The 25,981-nt window shown below is 45.7% G+C and overlaps 1 protein-coding gene across 1 annotated transcript; it reads left to right on the forward strand.

The window, feature by feature from the left end:
• The first annotated feature begins 16,174 nt into the window (after nucleotides 1-16,174).
• On the forward strand, nucleotides 16,175-25,501 carry HMGN5 (high mobility group nucleosome binding domain 5). The gene is made up of 6 exons (XM_083372197.1): nucleotides 16,175-16,582; nucleotides 18,396-18,425; nucleotides 19,952-19,981; nucleotides 20,839-20,889; nucleotides 23,542-23,682; nucleotides 25,079-25,501. Exons 1-6 carry the CDS (start codon nucleotides 16,568-16,570, stop codon nucleotides 25,124-25,126), a joined length of 315 nt encoding a protein of 104 aa, XP_083228323.1. The 5' UTR covers nucleotides 16,175-16,567; the 3' UTR covers nucleotides 25,127-25,501.
• The last annotated feature ends 480 nt before the right edge of the window (nucleotides 25,502-25,981 follow it).

Raw genomic sequence — 25,981 nt, forward strand, 5'->3', positions numbered from 1 at the left:
TCTCTCTCTCTCTCTCTCTCTCTCCCCAGCCTGGAGCACGTCTGCAACGCCCCGGGCAAAAGGCGGGGCGGAGGAAGCCCCTCCGAAAGAGAGAGCCGGGCTGCGATGCGGAGCAAGCCCGCCAAGACGGCGGATGATGGGCTGGGAAGGCTTGGCTTCGTCTCCGCCAGCGCTCCAACCATCCCCATCCCCACCCTTTGGCCCGCCTTTTGAGATGCTCCAGGTTGCAACTCCCATCTTCCGGGATATTAGCATCCTCGCTCACGCCAGGCTGGGGAAAAGAGCTGGACTGAACAGAGCAAAGTTGGAAGGGAGCTTTGGAGGTCGTCTAGTCCAACCCCCTGGCTCAAGCAAGGAGACCCTAGGACAGGGGTAGGCAACCTGGGCTCTTTTATGACTCATGGACTTCAACTCCCAGAATTCCTGAGTCAGCTATGCTGACTCAGGAATTCTGGGAGTTGAAGTCCATGAGTCATAAAAGAGCCCAGGTTGCCTACCCCTGCCCTAGGGCCTAGGCAGGGGTCAGCAACCTGAAACAGTGAAAGAGCCACTCGGAACCGGTTCCCTCACAAAAGGAAAAACTGGGAGCCGCAAAAAAATGTGTGCACATGTGCGTACATGCGTGCATGCGCAGAACAGGGATTGACTGAACAGTGGAGCCAAGGCGAGATATGCACCTACCCTGCATATTTGAATTGATTGGTTGAACTTTTTTAGTCCCAATTTTTTTTTTTTTTTTTTGGACTGCACATGGCAGAGGACTGGGAGCCGCAGGAGACGGCTGAAAAAGCCGCATGTGGCTCAGGAGCCGCGGGTAGCAGACCTGTGGCCGAGATTATTGCGCCTGCCCTCTGGAACCAGCTTCCGATGAAACTTAGGACTGCCTCCGACCTCCGCTCATTCCGCCGGGACCTGAAAACTTGGCTCTTTTGAGCTGTCGGGCCTAGACTGAGGGGTTTTTAACTGGTTTTTAATTGGTTTTTTAATGTTTTTTAACTTTTAAATTCTGGGCTTTAAATTTAATTAATTGTTTTAACTTTTTCTAATTTTGGTATGTTATGATGTTATGATTTGAACTGCCCTGTAAACCGCCCTGAGTCCTACGGGAATAGGGCGGTATATAAGTCAAATAAATAATAATAATAATTCCGGACAAGCGGCTGTCCAGCCTCTTCTTAAAAGCCTCCAGCGATGGAGCACCCACAGCTTCTGGAGGCAAGTCGTTCCACTGGCTTTCGAACGGGGAAATAATTTTTATAAACTTTATGCAGAATTGACTTGCGAGGCCCAGTGTGTGGTGTGGGTGGGAGCACGAAGGGAGGCTCAGCTAATCTCAATGTATACAAGGTTGTACTTTGACAATAAAGGTTCATTCATTCATTAATTCTCGCTGTCAGGAAATCTCTCCTTATTTCCAGGTTGCTTTGGTCCCGGGTCACGGGCGTAAAGAGGTCCCCTTTTGATTTTTCCTTTTTTTTCCTTTTTTTTTAAAAAAATAAAGCCAGGCTTTTACAAAATGCTCCAAATATACTTCACCTTGTTTATTGTGGCTTTGCCTAATCAAAGCCCTTCAAAGGCACTGGCTGAATTTGAGCTTTAGATTCAATCCGTGTTTCTTGAACTTTTGGCTTCCCCCCTTTTAAAAATGATGGGGAACACGCACCATGAGCTTTTGTTTGCATGAGGTCTATTTATCAATATTTACCATATTAAAATATTAAAATGGAATGATTGGTCTGCCACTTGTGATAATTGTATGCAGGGATTTTAATACTGTATTATTTGCAACAGCCCGGTAAGCAATTTTGATTTTGAGGTGGTCTGTGAGGGTCTTTTAAGAAACACAGCATTAAACCATAATTCATTTCACCCCTAGTTGACTTAAGTTAAAATTGTCTGGGTTAGCATACCAAACTAATGTGGTTTGTTTTGTATTTTGTTCAGAGTCTGTGTAAAATCAAGTGTGTCTTGTCCAACAAAGTGCACACATAAGATGGCAGTCAGGCATGTATTTCAGCCACAGGTATGGTTCATAGAACTTAGCACATCCAAATGAGATGTTTGAATTTGGTTTAAAGTGTGGCATGTACAGCAATTGTGGGTTGTACTGTGTTGTATGAACCCAAAAAATTGGCTAGCGGTACAAATAATGGTTAACCAAGTTGCTTTGAACAGTGAGATGGGTGGCATAACCTAGCATCTGCAGAGTTCAGATTTATATATAGCATATCACATTTTCTACAAGGTTAAGGCTTCTTAGTTGCGTATACCCAAGTGTATCCTTTGCAGGAGACCTTCAGGGCAATCTTTCTCAACCTTAGCCGTTTTAAGATATGTGGACTTCAACTCCCAGAATTCCTCAGCCAACATGAGTTGAAGTGCACACAACTTAAAATGGCTAAGGTTGAGAAACACTGCACTAGAGTATCATCATTTGTTCCCTTTCTAGATCTTCAGCCTTTTGATCAATCAACAATTTGAGGTAACCAAGAATGCTGTGTTGTAATTCCAGGAGACATGTTATTGTGTAGTGGGTCCGACGCAAGAGAGACGCCAGCCGGTGTGTGAGTTCAGCTCTTTATTGGAAGGGGAAGTGAACTGAGGAATGAGGGCTACCTGGCCTCCTTATATACCTGGCCAGGTAAGCTAACAGCCAATGGGGTTGGCCCTAGGTTTCCCGCCGAAACTGTCCAGGCCAACGCCCCCTGAGGGCTGTTGCTATGCAGATGCCTGCATACATAACACCCCTCCCCCCTTAGAGAAGACCCACATAACAACAACAACATGCAACTACTATAATTGAGTATATATATAAAAAAAACAGTGGTGTCCTTGTGTGAGGATCACTTGCACACATAGTCCGACAGGTAGGCTGGTGTCCTGTGTGGATGGGTGGATCGTCTGGGTGTGCTTGGCCCCTGGGCTTGGACCGTGGGTTCCTGAGGCCTTTGTGCAGGGCTGCAAGGAGACGACATCAGGAAGTCCTCCTCCTCTGGTCCCTGCCCTGTGACGTCCTCAGCTGGGTTGACCCCTCCTGGAGTGTGGTCCTCCTGTTGATCATGTGCGTTGAGTTCAGGGACGTGTGTGACGCGCTCAGGGGCGTGTGTGACGTGCTCAGGGACTCTTCCTCTGAGCTGATCGATGTGTCGCCTTATGCGTCTGTCCCCCTCCACCCCTACAATGTACGAAAGGGGTCCTGTTTTCCCGACCACTGTCCCCGGAACCCAAGGATGTCCAGCCCCATAGTTCCTTGCCCAGACCAGGTCCCCCAGGTTGAGGACCCTGTGTGTGGATGATGATGGCAATGATGATGGTAGTGATGCTGGTGGTGATGGTGATGATGGTGATATTGCCCTACCGGTTTCGGCTGCTACCCGGTCTGGGTGTAGGCGGTCCAGCTTGGTGATGAGGCGCCGTCCCCATCGCAGTTCTACTGGGCTCTTGCCGGTAGCCATGCATGGTGTTGTGTGTTGGGCTAGTAAAAATTTGGCCAGTCTGTGGTGCCAGTCCCCGCTGATGATGCGCCGGAGTGCGTCTTTGGTCGTCCTTACCATCCGTTCGGCCTGCCCATTGGTAGATGGATGGAAAGGCGCAGAGGTGGCGTGCCTAATCCAGTTCGCCTTCAAGAACGCCTGGAAATCTGCAGCAGTAAACTGAGGCCCATTATCAGACACAATTACGTCGGGGAGGCCGTGTGTGGCAAAGAGAGCTCTGAGCACCTGGATTGTCCTCCCCGAGGTCATGTTGGGGACAGGGACTACCTCTAACCACTTGGAGTGACTGTCCACCACTACTAAAAATAGTTGACCCTGGAATGGCCCCGCATAGTCAATGTGAATGAGGGACCATGGCGTGTGTGTGGTCTCCCACCGGTGTACTGGTGCATGTGGCACTTCTGGCCTGGATCTCTGGCACGTATAACAGGCCTTGACCCGATCCTCAACCTCCTTGTCCAACCCGGGCCACCAGAGGTAGCTCCTAGCCAGTGCCTTCATCCTGACCACCCCCGGGTGCCCTTCATGTAAGGAGTCCAATACCCTGGCGCGTAGTGCGGGTGGAATGATGACCCTGCTACCCCAAAGGAGGCACCCTTTGTGTCTAATGAAATAGGCCTGAAACTCTGGTCCCGGGGATTTGTCCTGCCACCCTGTGCAAACCCATGAGTGCACCCTGCCCATGATGTTGTCTGTGGCTGTGTGGCTGGCAATGTCCTTGGCAAGAACTGGGCACTCGGGTAGTTCCTGCAGGGCTAGGATCTGTGTGGCTGGTGCTGGGTCTGGGTCGTGTGTGTCTAGGGGGAGCCTACTTAGACCGTCTGCGTGGCCCATCTCCTTCCCTGACTTGTGTACCAGCTTGCAATTGTATGCTGCAAGGAAGATGGACCACCGGAGCATCCTGGGGGACAGAATCTGGGGGGTTTGCCTGTCTGTGGTGAACAGGCCCAGGAGTGGTTTGTGGTCCGTGAAGACAGTGAATTCCCTGCCATATAAGTAATCGTGGAATTTCTTGATTCCTGCCACGATTGCCAGGGCTTCTTTGTCTATTTGGGCGTAGTTTCTTTCTGCTCCAGACAGTGTCCTAGAATAGTATGCTATGGGGACTTGTGCCCCGTTGGGCTCAAGGTGGCTTAGGACAGCGCCCACACCATAAGGGGATGCATCGCAGGCGATACAAATGGGCTTGGACTCGATGAAATGGGTTACTGTGGACTTGTCCGACAGCAATGCCTTCAGGGCCTTGAAGCTCTGATCATGGGTGGCCGTCCAGGCCCATGTTGCCTGTTTGTCTAGCAGCCTGTGGAGCGGTTCAGCGATGGCTGCCTTGTGTGGGAGGAATGTATGGTAGAAATTCAGCAGACCCAGGAATGCCTGAAGCTCTGCTTTGTTCTTGGGTGTGGGTGCTAGTTTGATGGCCCTCACCTTGGATTCTGTGGGGTGGATTCCCCTGGCGTCTACTCTGAACCCCAAAAATTCTGTGGAAGGAACGCCTATGCTGCATTTTTCCTTTTTGAGTTTGAGGCCAGCTGTGCGCAGCCTTGCCAGCACTTCCCTAAGCCTCCCTGCCAGTTCCTCTGCTGATGCTCCTGCGATCAGGATGTCATCAAAATAGGGGCAGACTCCTGGAATGCCCTTGAGTGTCTTTTCCATAACCTCCTGGAAAATGCCGGGAGCAACGCTGACTCCAAACTGCAGCCTGTTCACCCGGAACGCCCCCCTATGGGTTACTATGGTTTGGATGTCAGCTGTTTCCCTAGTGACCGTGAGTTGCTGGTACACCTGTGCAAGATCGAGCCTTGCAAAAATGGCGCCGCCTTGGAGGGAATCGAGAACGTGGCTGACTGCGGGAACCGGGTAAGCGTGCGGGTTTAGGGCGCAGTTCACTGAGCACTTATAGTCGGCACAGATCCTTATTTCCCCATTGGATTTGAGGGGGGTCACGATGGGGGTTTCCCACTCCCCTCCATCTACAGGCTCTAAGATTCCCTGGGCCACCAACTTGTCTAGTTCGCGCTCGATTTTTTGTTTGAGCGCAAACGGGACTCGCCGCGGCCGGACCCTAACGGGGGAGACGTTCGAGTTAAGCTTGAACGATATGGGGGCCCCGGTGTACTTGCCTAATGACCCGTCGAAGACGTTGGCGAACTCCCGGCAAACGGCCTCAACGGAGTCCCCCTGGATCCGATGGATCCCGGATACTGAGATTCCCAGGGCCTCAAACCAGTCCAGCCCGACCAGGCTGGCTCTGCGGCCCTCTACCACTACAACATCCAGGTGCCCTTCGCGACCCTTAAACCCCACTGAAATGGTGGCCTCCCCCTTCACCTTGACCGGCGAATTCTGAAAATCGGTCAGGGTTAATTTAGTAGGCCGTAATTTAATCCGTTGCTTGCTCCGGGAATTATGTGGTTAAGGGTCTCGTCCGAAATAATCGAGACCGCTGATCCGGAGTCAAGCTCCATGCTGCAAGGGACACCTTGCAAACGGATTGTTAATCTAATTTTGGGTTTGAGCAGCCGGCGACTACCCGTATGGTTAATGGCCAGCCGGCTCTCGACATAGCCAATTTTTGTTTTGGTGGGGGCCCCAGTACCTTCGAATGGCGGTTCCTCCGGCTGCAGCTCGTGGATCTCCTCTCGGGGGCGGCGGCTACGGCAGACGGTGGCTATGTGGCCTGTTTTCTTGCAGGCCCGGCACGTGGCGGACCGGAACTTGCAGAGGCTGCGCATGTGGTTCCCACCACACCCTGCGCACCTCTGGGGAACGGCAGTGTTGCTGGGAGGCCTGGGCCTGTCTGGGCGTCTGGCTCGCTGGTCGGGGGTCGACTTCTGCTGGAGGAGGTCGAAGCTCAGGTCGTCCTCCTCTGTGGCCCCTTGCCGGTGGACGCTGGTTGTCTGGTTGCCGGGCCGGGTTCCCTGGCAGGCTTGGACGGCCCCGCAGGCCGCTTCGTGGGCTAGGATGGCGTCCTCGGCTTCCTGGAAAGAGACCTCCTCTCTTTCGAACAGGTGCTCCTGCAACCGCCTGTCGCGTAGGCCGCAAATCAGTCGGTCCCGTAGTCGCTCCTCCAAATTTGTGAACCTGCAAGCAATGGCAGCTTCCTGTAGGGCGGCGAGGAAGTCGGCGCCGGTCTCGTCGGGGCGCTGGTCCCTTTTCTCGAACTGTGACCGTGCAGCCACCTTGGAGCGCCGGGGCCTGAAATGTGCGTTGAGCCTGGCCACGAGGTCTCGGTACGCGACGGTGTTGATGGCCTCCTGGGGGAACAGGTTCGCGGCAACTTCCAGCAGTGCTGGTCCCCCAAGGCAGAGCAGGGCGGCCGCCTTTGCACCGTCCTCCGATATCTGATTGAACTGCATGTACAGTTCAACGTGAGCCAGGTAACGGGTCCAGGTTTCGGGGCGGCGGGTCTCAAATTCGCGGGGTTGTCCGGCTCTAGCCATGGCGGCAGTTGGTCGTGGATGTGGCGCTTGGCGTTGCCGGTTTGGCTGGCAGTCGTGGGGGGAAGAAGGAAAAATGCCTTTCCCTTCAGCTCGCGGAGCGTTTCCCCAGTGACTTCAGCTCTTGGTCGGCAGCAATCTATTGTGTAGTGGGTCCGACGCAAGAGAGACGCCAGCCGGTGTGTGAGTTCAGCTCTTTATTGGAAGGGGAAGTGAACTGAGGAATGAGGGCTACCTGGCCTCCTTATATACCTGGCCAGGTAAGCTAACAGCCAATGGGGTTGGCCCTAGGTTTCCCGCCGAAACTGTCCAGGCCAACGCCCCCTGAGGGCTGTTGCTATGCAGATGCCTGCATACATAACACATGTCTTCACTTCCTGTGGTTTTGTTACTTTCAACAAAAGGAAACAATTTCTCTACCAGCTCCATATGCATAACACAAACAGCAGCCAACCCCATTGTAAGTTGTGCAAATCCAGTTGGCGCGTTTGTAGTTTGGGGGCAGTGTTTCTCAACCTTGGCAACTTTTAAGATGTGTGCACTTCAGCTCCCAGAATTGAAGTCATGCTTGAAAGTTTAAACGGTTTAGGATATTGCATAAAGCTGGAAACCAGGGTGGGGAAAAAACACGGTTTAGGTATCAGTAGGCAGGTACAAATAGCCTACCTTACAATCTCAGTGGATTGTAAGAATTGTACAAAGGAAGGCAAGTAGGACACAGGGTCAGGCCCATTTTAAGAATCCTTAAGGTTTCCTGGTAGCAGTGATAATAACCCCATTCTTTCTCCATTTTTCTAGGTGGACATATGTCAGGTCCCATCATCTGGCAGAACCCAGAAAGTGTGGCTTTTCCGCTGGTGCTTCTTCTTGATAGAAATGAATATTTCTAGCTCAGGATTGAACTGTGAGGTCCTTGCTGCCATCTGAAATGGTGTGTGTGTGTGTGGGGGGGGGGGGTTGCAGACATTTCATTACCAAACTAGGGACCATTATCAGTGCTGATGCCCTGATGGTATTAACTAATTTGGGTGCCCTGATGATGTTACCTAGTTTGGTAATGAAATGTCTGCCAGAAAACAACCAAGCTCAGAGAGCAACAAGGACCCTAGGGCAGTCCTTGTTTTTGGAACAGCACCCCTTTCCCCCCCAAAACACTTTGGTTAGCTCCAATCCTGCCTCCCAGGCTGGCTTTTGGAAGGTATGAATCTGGGAGTGGTAGGACCTGCTGAATAAGTTGTTTTCTTTCCCCCCAGCAGTTATGTTTGTATTTATGTTGCTGGTCTGGACTGTGTGTATAGTATGGTCTTCCCTGAGGAAAATACACTGCCCTGAGACATGGGCCAAGTATAAATTGATGACATGTAATGAAGTAAATGAAGCCCTGGAGTAAAAATATAACACAGCACATTAGTTTATACCCTTTGTGGGGATTTTTAAGAATGGCTAGCACCACCCCCAGGGATGTGCCAGCAGCCTGCTGTACCAAGCCCAAGGATCCGTGGCTTCTTAAGCTTTTGCTAGCCTTGGTTGAACCCTTTCGTGACCATCATAGTCAGTTAAGAGAGAAGAGAGATGTAGAAAATAGACAGACAGACAGATAAGCAAGCTCGTCTAGTCTGAGACACTTAAGATGGGCAGATGGGTTTCCTGAGTTTCAAACTTTTTTTTTTTTTTGCAAAATGTCGAGAGACTTTCAGTACTTTCAATATGACCACATCTATCTGAAGGAGTTGGGATTTGAAAATGGTGGGTGGTGGTCATGCTAGTGTGAGTGTTCAGATCTGAGTGTATAAGAAGCATTGCTCTACTTTGCAACTCAAGAGAGACCTCTGCTGGAACAGCTGTTTCTTTTCCAAGAAAATTAAAGGGACTGACTCACTGTTTTTCAACCTTGACAACCTAAAGATGTGTGGACTTCAGCTCCCAGAATTCCCCAGACAGCATGGCTAGACTAACTGGTTCCAGCAAGAAATGCAAAATTCAATATACAATGCTCCTCCTCCTATTCCTTGCAGGGAAGGGATGTTCAAGCCAACTTAGTTCTATTTTTATTAAAAAAATGCAGATATCTACAAAATGTGTCAGTGCTATTTCTATTGAAAGCCTGGGGTTCTACACATCAAGTAACCAACTGCTTAATTAATAACCTGCAACTAAGAGGCATGGCAGAACCTACTAGGCTGAAAGTGAACAAAGTACATCTTAGTTTATTATGATGCATAAATCCCGCCACTTTTCAACTTTCCTTTACGTAGCTTTGAAATGTATTTACTTTTAATTTTAAACTGCCCAATAGCCAGAGGTTTCTTTACACCTCATTTGCAATAAAACAGGAGCTGCATAGGTGCTTCACCGGTTGGTCTGGATCCACAGCACCTTGCTCTGAAGAAGCAACAAATAATGGCCATGACAACTGGTGGAGCAACAGTTTAACAATTGAGATGCGGATTAACAAGGACTCTTCAACTGCTACCTTAGAAAACATTGCGGATAAATAATGAAGCACCACAGGAAGGAAGCACAATTCTATCCAGTGTTTATATTTTATCTCAGTCACCCCAGACCTATTATGGGGCAGCAGAAAAAGGGGGAAAAAACTGGAAAAATGAGAGGGAGTTTTGACAGGCAATCTGGCCCTCTAGCCGTGTGACTCACGTCCTAAGTGTCTTTTTACTTCTGCAAATAAACAGCATGCAATATTTCTTCCATTGTCTCAAGAAGGCAGTTCGATGAGAGCTGGTCGAGATGCTTCTGGGTTTAATTTGATTAGAAGATGGGGGTGTGTGGATTAGGGCAGAGCTATATTTACAGGCCATGCAATAATCTGACTATATTCTTGGGCAGTGGTGGGGGGGAGCTAAAGGTAAAGTGGGTGGGACCAGACCCCCAAGGCAACCCATCCGGATGCAAGCCAACCAATGGACAAGCACCTTGGCTTCATAGAGCTCTGTATGTCCATCCCCTTTCCCCCCCACCCCCACCCCACCCTTATAAAATGGCATGCCCTTGTTGCACATTCTGGTTCCTTCACTGTCTTTTCCATTAAACCAGCCAACACTCTGCTCTTCTCTTTCCACAAAAAAGCAGCTGGAGAGTCAGGGGAAATTCACTAGCATCTACCAGACCACAACTGGCAGGGAAGGAAAAAAAATATATCTTTTTTGTCAACTGCTACCTGACTTCCACAGGGAAGTTAGAAACAGCCTGGTTTGCTCAATAAAGCCTCTCTTTTACCTTCAAACCAGAGAAGGAACTGGCTTTGCAAGATAACAGGTGACCAAAAGGGCTGGTCCTGAAATCATTGTTATGCTGCAAAATGTTTGAAGAGGGCCATTAAACACGCTATCCTCATTTGTGACAACAAAGAAGAACAAGGGGTGCTCTTATCATGAAGGATGATAATTTGGTCGGCTGAATTGGTTCTGCTTCCGTTCAGTTCAAAGTATCTCAGTTAAGTGATGAAGAGCAAGGTATTATTTATTCACTGCTTGCATTTGGTTTTTTTTAAAGTAAGATATTTTGTAGCTGGGACTTTGATGAACATACAGGATGAATGAAACCAGAGGGTATGCAAGTATTTCACCACTCCCATGCTTCAATTACTGTGCTTTTTAATACGGTATATTGTTTAGCTGAAGCATTTACACCTTATTCACCATCTGGAAAGGCTCTTAGTGTGTCTTCTGTAACAATTAATACAAAATAAGGCCATCTCGACCTGAAGTTTTCCTATCTATGAAACATGATATAATAGGAAAAAAAAGAATGAGGAAGGAAGAGAAAAACAAGGAATCTAGACCAACACTGTTAAAAGTCTTCTTTTGAAACAGAAAACAAATTCCTTACTTTTTCTTTCCCTGCCCATTTTAAAAACCTAACTATAAATTATGTAGTAAAATAACTCCAAAATGAAAACATTGTATTAAAACTTATCATAAATTAACCTTGTGAACCGCCCTGAGTCCTACGGGAGAAGGGCGGTATATAAGTCTAATAAAGATAAAGATAAAGATAAAACAGAAATGCAATTAAAAAATTAAAGTGAGAGAATCGCAGAAAGAAAAAAGTAGTGAATTTTAATTCTTTTCAGTGCAACAGAGTAAGAAAAACACCTCAACCTTTTGCTTTTCATTTCTAAACAGAAAACAGAAAACGTTAAACACGATCCTTAAGGGGTTGCTTCTTACAAATACCTTAAAGAGAGCTTTCCCCCCTGTGAGGATCATACTGTATCACTTCTATTACGCTCATAATCACCACATTAACCTTTCAAGCAAGCCTCATGCCATGCACCCATATAACAAACAATTCAGAACATATCTTGGCAAAAGACTGGCTGCTTCATCTGTTTTGGTTAAAAAAAATATTTGTCCAAGCCCAGTTCTGCTTTACCCACCACTGGCATTTATACCTTCAGAACAAAGATTAGGAGAAACTCAAAAATATTACCATAGACAGGTGGCAACTTCTGCTGATGTACAAACTCCAGGAGAACTTGAAAATAAAAGTGTACAGCAATAGGCAAAGCCAGTATGTTAAAGGCCAACTCAAAGAGAAGTAAGATAGGGGTGCATCTTGGCTCACAGGCTCTTTAATGTGTACATCCAGCCAAATGTACATCCAGCCTTTGAACTCTGGTGCTGGAGAAGACTCCTGCGAGTCCCTTGGACTGCAAGGCGATCAAACCGGTCAGTCCTAGAGGAGATCAACCCTGACTGCTCTTTAGAAGGCCAGATCCTGAAGCTGAAACTCAAATACTTTGGCTACCTAATGAGAAGGAAGGACTCACTGGAGAAGAGCCTAATGCTGGGAAAGATTGAGGGCAAGAGAAGAAGGGGACAACAGAGAATGAGGTGGCTGGATGAGGTCACTGAAGCAGGAGGCGTGAGCTCAAAGGGACTCCAGAAGATGGTAGAGGACAGGAAGGCCTGGAGGAACATTGTTCATGGGGTCGTGATGGGTCGGACACGACTTCGCAACTAACACCACCACTTTTAGAACATGACAATATTTGAGTACCACCAGTGCTTAGCAAGGTGCCAAAAACTTGATGACTAAAAAAAAAGGGGGGGGTGTGTGATTTTGGGTTTTACTGATTAGATTCATTTGTTGTTATAGAAATGGCTAGTTTATAATATTATGGAAAAGTAAAAAGTTGAGGTTCAGTGTTAATGCTTCCTTCTACTGCAATAGAGGAAGCCTGTTCTTTTTCCCTTCTCCCCCCTCACTTTCCCCCCTTTCCCTCTCCACTGTGTCCTACTATTTGCTTTTGTATTTTTGTATTTTATTTCATAATCTAATAAAATATTACAAACTATTAAAAAAAGGAAAAAAGTACCAGTTTTAATTTCTTTGGTGGCTGTGCCTTTGCTGAATCACTTTCTCTTTGCACTGACACATGTATGATGAATTTATCCATGTTTATTAATATGCACCACTACCAGCTAGCTCAGGGGTCTTCAAACTTGGCACTTTGAAGACTTGTGGACTTCAACTCCCAGAATTCCTCAGCAATCATGGCTGGTTGAGGAATTCTGGGAGTTGAAGTCCACAGGTCTTAAAGTTGCTAAGTTTGTAGACCCCTGAGCTAGCTGGTGGCCATTCTTCCTCTCTCCCTTCTGAGTTCTTTCCACAGTGTAGTAAGAATACACACACACACACACACCCCACACACAATCCCTTCCCTGTACCCATAAAAACACAGGAATCAAGTGCGAAGCAAGAAAGGCTCACAAAATAAACTCATAAACTCCTGTTGTTTTTTCTTTAATAAGCTGCCTCAGGCTTGTCACGTGTCACAATGTTGCAATGAGAACTGAAAGGCTGGCAATTGCAAAAAGCTTTAGCTTTAAATTAAGCCTGTTTACCTTCAACGAAAACTTTCTAAAAGCCATAGACAGAGTCAATTAAAGGGGGTAAAACTAATTACATTTGTTTAAAGGGATTAAACCTTCCCCTTGAAAAAGCCCTGATTTAGGATACATGAAAGCTTTTAGAAGGCCGCAGGATCCAACCATGGAATCTGAAACCGCTGTGTCAGCCTGGACGCCCTCATGGTCCTAAAAGATCATAATCTCCCTTTGCCTTTTCTGGATAGGGACACATGCTTCTCAAATTCCTAGGTTACCACCACATATAAAATTTACTCTCCAAGATGTTCTCTGGGGTTTACATGGAACCCAGACGTATCTTTTGAGAGTAAGAATACTATAATATCTGAGACTGAGGTGCTTTGCTTAGTAGTAACATGCCCTTATCTTGTTTTTAATCACATAAATGACAATCAGGGAAATCAAGAGAAGTGCTGCCAGTGCTCTGTTGGCGATCCATGTACTAAGCAATAAACTAAAGTTTTAATAACGGAGATTATTTGTTGCTCAGGGTTGAAGTGAAGCGTCCTTGTTGCTCTCTGAGCTTGTTTTCTTGCAGACGTTACGTTACCCAAATTAGGTATCATCAGTAGTAAGCCCCATTCTTTAGTAGCAATGATGATGTTACCTAGTTTGGGTAATGAAACATCTTCAAGATTAAAGATTAAAGTTTTAATAAAGGAGATTATTTGTTGCTCAGGGTTGAGATCAACAAGGACCCCTCAAACTCAAGTTTATAAATCAGAAAAACTGGATTTACACAGTTGCTAAGCCATAATCCCTGGTTTTCAAAATATACCAGTTAACTTTTTGTAACAGACTGCCAAAACCATGGAAGGTACATGGTGTTCCACCCATTTTATTCAATCTACAAAAATCTCCAGATCTCTTTTTTTTCTACAACGGCCCAGCCCATCTACGTTGGGGTACAGCAGGCAAGAAGCTGGGTTTCAGCTGGCCAAATCCACTACAGTTTTGTTGCCGATTTGTCCACTCTTGCTTTAATACAAGATTGTGGGAAAATGGGAATGGAAGATATCTGCCCCTAAGGTGTGTTCTGTTCACTTTGACCTGCTTGAAGTGAAGAAATGGTTAGATCTGGAGAAGTAGACCAGACAGGTTTGACGGATCACTTGCAACTCATCCCTCGGAATGAAAGATCAGTGATTGCCATCCGAGTGATTTTTTTTTCCCCTCTTCAAACTGGTTCCTATTATTTTATACCTGTATTTCTGTTGACCTTCCCTCAGAAAGGAAAGACACTAAGAATAACAATCCCTGCAACTTAAATCTAGCTGAAGTCAACTGGATGTCTTATCTGGACACCAGAAATCTCTTACCTTCTATAGAGGTAAGCATAAAGGTCTATATTTCCTGGGGTAGAGAAACCGATTTTCCTATCGACTAGCGCAGTTTTGGGATTGGCACCATTCAATGAACTATCCAGGAACCCCAAGCAAGTAAAATAAGAGTTGGCTGAGTGGTGCCCCTGGCTCCTGTCTCTATGCAAGGTGGTCTTTACACTTTTGCCTGCCCTGAAATGAAGAAGCAGAGACTGGCAAAGCATGAAATCCGCAGCCATACACCACCAGTGAACAAAATCTAGGGAAGGACCACCAGACTTGTTTCTTAAAACCAAGTAGAGGGCAGCCACTGCTCTAAAATTTCTACTATAGAGAGCATCCATTGCACATTTGCTGCTCATTGTTTTCACCCTTGCTAAGAACACTCCATAGAAACACTATCCTTGTACCTTTTAAAGCTGGTTCCATAAAAGTGAGGAACACCCTTTTTACTAGATGTGCCTTCACATTTTCAAGTCTATTATCAAAACTCAAAGCAAATCAGAACTAAACCACAAACCATTTTCTTTCCCAAGAAAATTCTCTCCCAAGCAAGAAAATATTTCCCAAACAAGAAATATATATATATATATATATATTTACTTTCCCAAAGAAATATTTTTTTCACTTAGGGGAAAAAAATAAAAATATCTTCAGGAAGAGGAAAGCCATTTTAAATAACGTCAGATACAATCTTTCCAAAGTAAAGTCTGCAAAGTCATTAGTGGGCATTTGTAACTCTTTAACTGTCTGGCATTGAGGTCCTAATCAGATCTACCTAGCATAGGCATGAAAGGTGCTTAAAAGGTGACAACTTCGAAACAATAACACGTTAATCCACACCTACTGCTGAAAGTTCTCTTAAGGGGGGGAATAGCTCATCCAAGGTGGGAATCAGCCCCAATCCACAAGTCGGTCAGGAGTTTACAAATGTTGCTATCGGATTAAAGATGCATGCATAGAGTACCGCTTCAGACAAACAGGCTACAATCTACAGCCCTTTCGCGTGCTTTTAAGTAGAAAGGTACGACGCTTGAGCGAGGCGAATTTTATTTAAAACTCTCCATGGTTTCCTTTAAAAGCGCTCTGGAATCTTTCAGAAAGAAGAACGCTAGAGCCCTCAAATTAAACTCAGGAATAATAATAATAAGGAATGCAGGGTCCCAAATTCTTCCCCTAATCCGTTTGGAGGGGAAAGAGGCGGCGCAGCCCCGGGTCTCCGGCCTAGCAATGCAACGCTCGTCCCCTTTCAAGCCAACCTCCGCTGCGGGGAAAGCGTCCCCTTGCACGCTGCCGCCCCTGGCAATCTGCTCTGGGGCGATCCTTCCATGCAAGACCCATCGGGCCCAGCTTCCCGCCACCACCACCACCACCCCGGGGCTCTTAGCACCCCCTCCTCCATCTGCACCCTTCCTCCTCCTCCTCCTCCTCCGCAGCCACTGCCTTCGCCAAGGGAAGGCGCTAGCTAGGGCAGCCATGTTGCAGCCGTGCAAGGAAAGCGAGCTCGCCCGCCGGCTTTGCCCAAGCCCCCTTCCACGGGGGAACTTTCGGGGAACTTTCCGCCTCTTGCAGAGGGAGACGGGGTGCTGCCAAGAGGCCGTGGCGAGCGCCCGACTTTGCACGGGGTCCTTCCCCTTTTCCTTGCCCCAAGGGGCCGGGCGCCAGGAGAGACGACGTGGGTGTTGCAAGCTAGAGAAGGGGGGGCCAGGGGGAAGGAGGGGGGCATACAAGGGGGGGCTGGTCTGGGAACCCCGGGCCATCTTGCCCATTTGCAGAGGGGGGAAAAAAGAGTGGAGGGGGGGCCAGGAAGCGCTTTGAAGGGCCGCTCGCCTGCGCAGACGGCGAGGAGCAGCGGGCGACGCGCGCGAGCGCCTCTCTCGCGCTAAGAGTCTGGCTCCGCCTCTCGCCCGAATTCTGCAATCGGCGTCTTTGCCCAGGTCTGGCCCGAGCTTCCTATTGGCCCAGGCGCGCGTCATTCTAGGCCCGGACTTTCCTCGCGCTTCCCATTCATGCAGTTTGGTTGAGTGTTGGTGTATTTTACTGTTTGCAATAAAGAAGGGGGATTATTATTATTATTATTATTTTTAAAAAAAGATTCAGGGTTGTTGGGTGTTTTTTTTGCCGCTGCTGCTGCTGCAATTTCACTCGTGCTGCTTTTATACAGTTTTGCAAAGAAAAAGACTTTCTGTTTTTGTTTTGTTTGGGTTTTTTTTTAAATCCAACCGACCAACCAAAATCGGGCCTTTTTTTAAAAAAAGCGGGTTTGTTTCGCGCGCGGTGCTTTGATTTTTTTTTCCTCCCCCCCCCTTCATCTTTTTTTGCATTTGTTTCGAGGGGAGGGCGGCCGCCTTTCCCTCCTCCTCCCCCTTTGCAAAAATCCGCATCTCTTTCGGGTTTGCAACCAACTGTTCAAAGGCTCAACTATGCCCAAAAGAAAGGTAAGCAAACGAACGTGGTGGGGGGGGGGCAACGGACCGAGGAAGGGAGACGCGTGAGAAGACCCCTTTGCGCGGGGAGAAAGAGGGGGGGGGGAAAGATGGCTTGACTTGCGCGCGCGCGCTGGTGCTTCTGTGTGTGCGTGTGTGTGTGTGTGTGCGTGCGGTTTCGTGCAAGCGTTTTCCAGGCGGCTGGATTGTGCCGTGGCAAGCGGCGCTTGGAAGCCAGGGAGAGCGCTTCGCAGCCTCGATCGCCACCAGCCCAAAGCCGGGCAGAGTGGAGTTTAGTTGTGGTGGTGGAGGGGGGGGGTTTGTTTGCCAGACGAAGCCTGCTCGGTGCGTCTCCATGCTGGATTGCAAACAGCCATAGTGCCGCTGCTGACCGCAGGCTCGGCTGGCGCTGCTCCTCCTCCGCCACCAAAATGCAAAAGCCTTGCTGAGCACCCACACCCACACACCCCCCCGAGCTGTCTTTAGGCCGTCGGAGGGGCGTTTGGACGGGGTTTGGGCCGAGGCTTCCCCCGATCGGGGTCTCTGGCTCTCCTGCGATTGCCTTTGTTCTTTTTATTTCCTCCCTCCCCCCCCCGTGGCCCTTCCTCCTACTTGTCATACCAGATGGTGGTGCAGTGGCGAGGCGGAGCCGGTAGGGGGCGCAGAGCTTTGCCATGGCCCTCCGTGGTGGAAGTGGGGGGGGGAAGAGATGTGGCAAGAGATTTCCGAAGCCCCAGATCGATGCAACTTTAGCAAAGAGGCGTCTCTCTTATTTTATTATTTTATTTTATTTGAATTCCATTGATATCCCGCCCTTCTCCGAAGACTCAGGGCGGCTTACAAGCTTAGCAGTATTTATTTTATTTTTTTATTTTAATTCCATTTATATCCCGCCCTTCTCCGAAGACTCAGGGCGGCTTACAAGCTTAGCTTTCCCCCCCCCCGCGCGCGCTTTCTTTTGCTCCTCTTTTTATTTTTCTTTTTTTCATTTATTCTTCTGCAAATCCGCTACTTGAGATTTTACCCCTCGGGGTTCCCTTTTTGGAAGTGCAGCTACATAAGGAGCGTGGGAGGAGGGGGGGGAAAGAAAGCATGCAATAAAAATGGGGCGGGGGGGGTTGGTGTCTCGGATTGTGCAGTTGTAGTTTAGCAAACGAGCCTGCCGATGTATGTACCCACCTCCCCGGGAAGGAGGGAAGAAGCTAAGCCAGACGCTTTTAAAATGCTCCACGCCCTTTGCAGGTCGTTTGCAAACGACCTTGTTCTTGCAGGTTATTTGGCGGGAATTTTTTTTTCCTCCGTTTTTTTTTAAAAATTTGGGACGCGATGACGTTAAGCAAAACGGACCTTGCCCAAGGCATTCTGGGATGTGTAGTCCGGGAGTTTGGAAGAGAGTTCAAACCATGTAAAAAAAAAAAGCCTCCGGACTATTAAAATTTGCAGCTGTTGGCAGAAGAATCTGATCAGTTCATTTTTTTAAAAAAATGTGTCCTATGCTATATTTTATTGGGATTTTTTTTTCCGGAAACGTAGAGGGAAAGTTAGAAGGCTTGATGTAGAATTGACAAAGTCCAGAGGGAAATTAATTCCTACTGAAGTTTTCTTGCACTCCTGTATGTGTAAACCTAGTTGCCCGTTCGGTTAATTCTTTTATCATTTGCCTCCACAAATCAGAACTCTGTAGATAGTTTTGATTGATCCCAATAAAGCCTTTTTTCGCGTTTTATATTAAAAATGTCTGCTGTCTCCTATTTACTAGACCGTTTATGTTAGTCACATTGGAACAAAAGTAGTTTATATTGTGCTTGTTTCTTTTTAAAACTAGGCTGCAGCTGAAGGTGAAATAAAGGAGGAGGTAAGTTTCTTTACACACACACACACACACACATTCAGTTGTCAAGATGAAGTGAGTCTTCAAAGGAGTTGGGAAAAGCTAAGCTGAACATGCTGCTCTGCAGCACAAGGGCTGACATGCAGTGTGAGCATGTGGTAGGATTTTAAATCTACACGGCAAGGATATGTTGGAAGATTGACTTTGCCAAGAATTTGCAAACTGAGCAGTGCACACACAATTTATATGCAGAGTGGCATGCAGAATTCTTAATGCATGCAATAAAAAAATCTGTGCACTTGGACTTGCTTAAAAGAGAAAAACAGTAAGAATGTTGGGTCCCCCCCCCCCGTTTTCTTCATAGTATTGTCATGCTATCAGCCACGATTGGCTGCATTCAGTACATTAATCTTTTGAGCCACAGATTGTAAACCACAACGTGGCTTAGGATTCTGCCTCGGTTTAATTGTTACCAAGAAACCAGTCTTTCTGCTTGGAGAATGTGCTGCAGCCAACCTCAAGCCAATATGGCTTCTGTTCCTCTCTTTTTTTTTTTCATTTGTGGGTCTGGAAGGGAGAGAGTTCTACTTTTCAATTTAAATTGTCATTTCCCTGATGTAAAAAACTATGTAGCTTTGTTTTAAGTTGTGATTAGTGTGAGGAAGGGCCAGGATGACATTAGACTTTGGGTTCAAATATTTTTTCAAACCATATTTCAGTGTCACACAGAACTGCAGTTGGTCAAAAGCTAAAATAAACTCCACGTAAGTATTGGAGAACGGAGATACAACTGAACTCAGGAAATGGCTAGTTCTGTTCTTGTCTTCAGATCACTTTGGATTCCTGGCAACTACACAGAACACTCCCTGCAGTTTTCTTGGCAACAATTGTGGAAGTGGTTGGCCCTTGCCTTCTCACTGTTAAGATTCTAACAATCACTCTGTTGGCCTTGGCCTAAAGTGGGACTAGAACTCATGGTGTCTTGGTGTTTTCATTAATGCACCCAAGTGGCTCATTCTCACATTTCTGTCCAACGAAATGTGTTTAATTGGGCAGATAACAAATGCTGTTGTCCGTCAGTATCATTTTTGGGTTTTTTTATGCACAACGAAGCAAACATTTTGGGAAACTGCTAACCATACTAAGTTCTACATCCTGATAAGTAGTCAGCAGATAAGCAAGAGTATCCCAGTTCGGTTTTAAGACAATCCTAGTTTAACTGACCCTAGGGTTTACTGTATTAATAAAAGTGTCAAGAGAAGAGAGTATGTAGACATAATGCTTGTTTTTGTTCCAGTCAGCTATGGTTTGCTGTGCTGTAAGAGTTACAAAGCAGCCCACAGTCTTGACATTCCTTCAATATTACATTTCACTTTTGCAAAACTGTATCCGATGCATATTTATTTGGAAGAAAACCTTAATCAATGTAATGGGATTTTTGCATTAAATTGAGTCAGTGTGGTTGCCTAAGGTATGTTTTGAATTTCTGTGAATTCTATTTTTAAGAAAACTGATGTTTGGTTTTAGTAATTTGTTCTTGTCTTTGGCAGCCAAAGAGACGATCGGCTAGATTATCTGCTGTGAGTACATGCCTCTTTAAAAAGAAAATCCATATTACATTAAAGCTGTTACAATCGATAGATCTTTCAAAATATCATTCAAGTAGCCACCTGTGAATTATTTCCAAGTCTAAATAGAATATTTACTCTAAATAAAGAGATGAAACTATTGCTTCGCCATGATAAACCACATCATGAGCTAAAGGCTTCAGTAGTTTCCAAACTTGCCAGCTTCTAAATCAGGGGTCTTCAAACTCGGCCCTTTTATGACTTTTGGACTTGAACTCCCAGAATTCCTCAGCCAGGCATGGTGGCTGAAGAATTCTAGGACTTGAAGTCCACAAGTCATAAAAGGGCCAAGTTTGAAGACCCCTGTTCTAAATAGATGGACTTCACATCTCCCAGAATTCTGAGCCAGCATGGCTAAGCCAGCTAAGAATTCTGGGAATGGAAGTCCATAGAACTTGAAGTTGCCATGGTTAAGAAACACTTGTTCTTTTTGTAACCATACATATGTATTTTACTTCGCCAATTATAATAGGGGGAAAATTACTTCAGTGATTATAGCTACCCATCTCAAATACATGGTCTTTTGTAGCTTGCAACACCTGAAAGCAATATTTTTTTTAAAAAAATCAGATCCAAAATAGAACTCATGCCCAAAAACAACCTATGCACTGGAATAAATGTTCCCAGAGTCAGTGGTGGTTTATGAAATACATCTGTCACCTTTATTTTAAGGCTACCTTTGTAATCCTAAGGGCCAGAAACTTCAGACATTTTAAAAGGGACCGAAGAGGTTTGAGACTGTTACAGCAAATTGAACAAACAGGAACTCTGTGTTTATTTTACAGCATATCTATGTGCTTTTCTTACAGAAGCCTGCTCCACCCAAACCAGAGCCCAAACCGAAAAAGGCAGCGCCGAAGGTAAATAAATGACATCCTTGTGTGTCCAGAATGCCTCAATTTAGAATGCCTCAATGTTAGAATAGACTTAAAGAAGGTTGTATGAATGACATGATATAGATCAGAGGTCCTCAACCTTTTGGGCACCAGGGATCGGTTCCGTGGAGAGAGGTTTTTCCGCGGACAGGAAGGGGTCTTGGTTTCATGTACTGCCTGCATCCCGCGGATGAGGCTTTGCTTGTTTGCAAGGACCGGTTTCTGGCATGCCGCGGCCCGGTACCGATCGGGACTCCTGATATAGATGATGATGATGATAACGAAAAAATATAATATTTACTTTTACTAGGGGGGAAATATATTTGGAGAGGTTGCATTAGGGGCTTTTGATTATATGGAGGTGAGATTCCCGTCTTATTTAGTCAATTGCTTACTTTGAGAGCACGGTTTTAATTGTACGGCCAAGGAACTGAGTAGCTAAGATGTATCTAAAAGGGGGGGGGGGAAAGGATGAGCAACTGTGTTGCTCTCTTAGGTGTGCAGAGTTGAAAGAGGGTAAGTGAAGAAGGGGACGACAGAGAATGAGGTGGCTGGATAGAGTCACTGAAGCAGGAGGCGTGAGCTTAAAAGGACTCCAGAAGATGGTAAAGGACAGGAAGGCCTGGAGGAATGTTGTCCATGGGGTCGCGATGGGTCGGACATGACTTCGCAGCTAACAACAACAAGAAGTGAACCCTGGAGTTTTTAATGAAAATTCCTTCCCCTGAGAATCTTTGCTGTCTACCGTGACTAAGATGGTTTTATAAGGGGAACGCATCCCTAGCAATCCAAAATACGGTGCCAAGGCTGTTTGAGTCTGGGATAGGCTTGGCATCCTAAAACAATCAACAAGGCGGTCGTTTTCCAGACTGTTCATCTGTGGGAGCCAAGTAAAATCTCTGGCCTGATCAGATTATATCTGAAGATGACAGATTGTCATTCACATAAGCCATGGGAAAGAAGATATATCAAGTAAAATGGAGGTAACTGGATGATACTTAGTGGTTAAACTGCAGAACTTCATTGGTAGAGGAGGGGAAGGACAGTTTTAATTCACTATCTTTAAAGGTGGCTGCAAACTTTCTGGACAGACAGATTGACATTAAAGATAAAAGAGAAAGAAGACTCGGTGTACTTTAGAACATGGGACAATTTTTACCAATGGCTAGAAAAACGAGTTAGAGAGAAAGGAACATGATATGTACTATGTAACATTGAATGTATACTAGTAAGAAGAAGACTATTGAGCGATTAACTAACATACTGATTATGATAATATAGAAATTAACTCTTACTTATTGTTTTTTAAATACATGAACCCGTACAATATGCTGTTTGCTAAATATTAAAAATGTTATTTTAAAAACCCCTAACCTTAACCCTAACTTTACAAAAAATAATAAAATATATATAAAAAAAGTTTCTAGCTAATTCATAGAAAATAAATTTAGTCTTGCATTTGGCATTCCCTCCCCTTTAGTTTTATAGGTAAAGGTAAATGCGTGCTAGTCGTTTCTGACTCTAGGGGCCGGTGCTCATCTCCGTTTCAAAGCCGAAGAGCCAGCGCTTGTCCGAGGACGTCTCCGTGGTCATGTGGCTGGCATGACTAGACACCAAAGGCGCACGGAACGCTGTTACCTTCCCACTGTAGTGGTCCCTATTTTTCTACTTGCATTTTTACGTGCTTTTGAACTGCTAGGTTGGCAGAAGCTGGGACGAGTAACAGGCACTCAGGCAGCACTCAGGATTCGACCCGCCAAACTGCCGACCTTCTGATCAACAAGCTCAGCGTCCTAACCCACTGAGCCACCGCGTCCCTTAGGTTTATATGTGTACATTATTACTTGCAGCATGCAATGTATCCTGGACACTCAGATTGACAATGTTTCCAAATGGTCATTCTACACAGGTTACAATGTACAATGGAAATGAGTTAAAGTCAGGCCAGGCTTTAGCTAAACATTTTATCTATTTTCTTTTGTTTTGGGCTAGCTAAGAAAAAATAAATAAACCTTTCTTTATCCAATCAAAGAGATATATTCAGTCTGCATAAGCCAACGCTGCAGAGAAAGTAGCTGGGAATCCTGGCCTAGGGAACTTCTGTACAGTTTGGATGCATTTTGTTTTTATTAGCCTTTTTAATTGCATTAACATGAACACTGATCTCAAGGTTTTGTTCTCCCCGCATGGCATCCAAATGTGATTAATCTTGTGCTGAAAGCACGGATAAAAGATCTCTTCAATCATTAGTATACGCTTTATTATTTGAGACGGTGATTTTTCAGTAGTGAAAAATAGTAGATTTTTCAGGATGAGATTGCCAATACCTCCTTTTTTAAAAATAGATAAAAAAATATGAAAGATAATATGCGCCAGTAGAAAAGTAGCAGTCCTGAAAGGGTTATAAATACAAGGATTTGTCCAAAAAAAAATTTTTTTACTTTTTCATCAGTAGTAACTGTGAACGGTTGATAAATGAGGCACTCGCTAAACAAGGACTAACTGTACTGCTTTACCCTCAACAAATAAAGATACTAATCTTATATTTGAGTGCCAGTTTTAGGCCGTGGTGTTTTGAGGCTGGCCACCGGAAAAAGGATTGGTGAGACAATGTGTGCATATGATTCCCTCTAACAGAGAGAAAAAGGTGGGAATGATAAGAAAGAAGACAAAAAGGTAACAAAAGGGAAGAAGGGAGCCAAAGGGAAAGATGAAACTAAGCAAGAAGATGCTAAAGAAGAAAACCACTCTGAGAATGGAGATACCAAAACTAACGAGGTACGATATATCCCGCCGTCCCGAGAATCGTTTCCAAATACATAGGGCAGGGATCCTCAAACCTGGCCACTTTCTTTAATATATTTTAATCCCATTTATATCCCGCCCTTCTCCGAAGACTCAGGGCGGCTTACAAGCTTAGCAGTAGCCTTCATTCTATGTATATGCCTGCTTATTAGGGCTTTCACACACACCCCAAGCGGCATTATTACAAAGTCAGCTTAATTGCCCCCAACAATCTGGGTCCTCATTTTACCTACCTCGGAAGGATGGAAGGCTGAGTCAACCTTGAGCCTGGTGGGACTCGAACCTGCACTAATTGCAGGCAGCTGGTGTTACTTAAGGAGGCATTAGCCCACTGCTCCACCAGTTCATGGCTGGCTGGGTAATTCTGGGAGTTGGAGTCCACGAGTCTTAAAGTGGCCAAGTTTGAGGACCTCCTGACATAGGGAATTGGGAAACTCCACTCCACGGTTTCCGCTTTGTATCCGATCCTTATACACGTAGTCCTTGGCTTAACACCACAATTGAGACTAGAATTTCCATGGCTAAAACGAGGAAAGTTGTTAAGTGAGTCAGGCTCAAATTGTACGACTGTTTTGATAAGGTTGTTAAGCAGATCGCTGCAGTGAACCACGCAGTCGTTAAGGAAACTTGTCGTTTTAACTTTTACATCTCGTTTTTTAGCTTAGCTTCTCCCTAAAAGAAGCATGGAGGAGGCTGGCGCACACGCACACACACACACACACTCCCTCCCTCCCTCCCAGATAATAGTTATTTAGGAAAAGCAGTTCAGGAGAAAGGAAAGGCATGCACTGCAGGGAAAAATTAGTCTCCAGTGCCAGAAAGCTGGCCATTTTAGTTCATTTATTTGCCCGCTTTCTTTTTTCCTCAGCCAACATGCAGATATTTCACTCTCTCTTTCGCTCTCCCTCTCTCTGTTCTTCTATGTAGCACATTATTTGTTTTTTTATTTTATCCCAACTGCCAGCAATATTTATGTACGTGTGCAGGTTCCTATTGGGCAAAAGTGTGTTTTTAAAAGGGATGTCTTTTTTCTTTAAATTCAGCAGCTGCCTTCTGCGTATAATGGGAGAGGGTAGCCATACGTGGAAGCTGTGCCATGCCATGCTTTCAAGGTGGCTTCCTTACAGACTGATGGGCATTGTGCCCATAGGAGTTCAGAGTTAGGGGGAAAAAAATACGGTTTGGTGCCAGAGTTAGCTGATAAGCGAAAGCTGGGAGTCTGCTTCTGCTGTCGTGTGCAAGGATGGAAGTGGGTAAAGTGTGCAGGATTCATTGTTTCTGGGACTGAGCTATGGTTACAGCCAGCGTCCTCTGCAATGGATTCTCTTCCTAGCCTAATTCAATTTCTGTTTCTCTCCAACACTAACAGGCACCAGCTGCTGAAGTATCTGATGACAAGGAAGCCAAGTCCGAGTAACAGATTTAGCCCTCTTCATTTCCATCATTCGGTATTCGTACCTCCATACTGTATTGTTAAGAGAGGAATATTTTTATCAACTATTTTATAAATGCAGGTTTTTTTAGCATGAATTTAATCATGGAACGTCTTCATCTCAGTTACTTGGACTTCAAAACCAACCAACCAACCAACCACAACAAAAAAATCATTGTTTTTAAAATTTTGTGATTGTCATAGTTTGTATGGTACCCAGAAAGAATCAGTGGTGGTAGCTATTGACTTCTATCAGTATATAATCCCTTTGTGTGTCAGTCATATGGAATTCAGATTTTAATTTTACCCTTGTTACGTGTTGTATGGTTTCTTAACGTGGGGAGGTCTAAAAAAAAAACACACACACACACAAACCACAATTGTGTCAGACATTCCGGTGGTTCTGTGACTTGCTTTTATAAAGAAGGTGAGATATTTTCATGAAAAAAATCTTAAGAAGCTGGAAACTTGTTGTATCCCAAATGTAGTTTTATTTTGTCACATTTTGGAGAATAATATTAAAATATGTAATCATCTTTTTAAATGAAATACAAAAAAAACCTTTTAAAAAAGAGAAGGACAGGTTTGACTGAATATACCCACTGTTAGGAATTTTGCTGGATTTATCTTAATAAAATGTCTCCTCGAAAGATTCGTGATTTTGGGCTGCGTTATGTTATAGACCAGGGGTGTCAAACTCAATTTCATTGAGGGCCGCATCAGCATTGCGGTTGCCCTCAGGGGGCCGGGTGGGTGTGGCCTACTGGGTGGGCGTGGCTAGAGTGCGTATGGCCTACTGGGTGGGCGTGGCCAGCTCTACATCGTTCGCATCAAGGGTGT

This window comes from Vipera ursinii (genome assembly GCF_947247035.1).
Source record: "Vipera ursinii genome assembly, chromosome: 12".
Lineage (NCBI taxonomy): Eukaryota > Metazoa > Chordata > Lepidosauria > Squamata > Viperidae > Vipera > Vipera ursinii.

What these genes read in the sequence shown, in the direction of transcription:
- HMGN5 (XM_083372197.1), top strand. An exon ending in AAGGTGAAATAAAGGAGGAG is followed by an intron (nt 18,426 to 19,951) that starts GTAAGTTTCTTT and finishes TGTCTTTGGCAG; the next exon opens with CCAAAGAGACGATCGGCTAG. An exon ending in GATCGGCTAGATTATCTGCT is followed by an intron (nt 19,982 to 20,838) that starts GTGAGTACATGC and finishes CTTTTCTTACAG; the next exon opens with AAGCCTGCTCCACCCAAACC.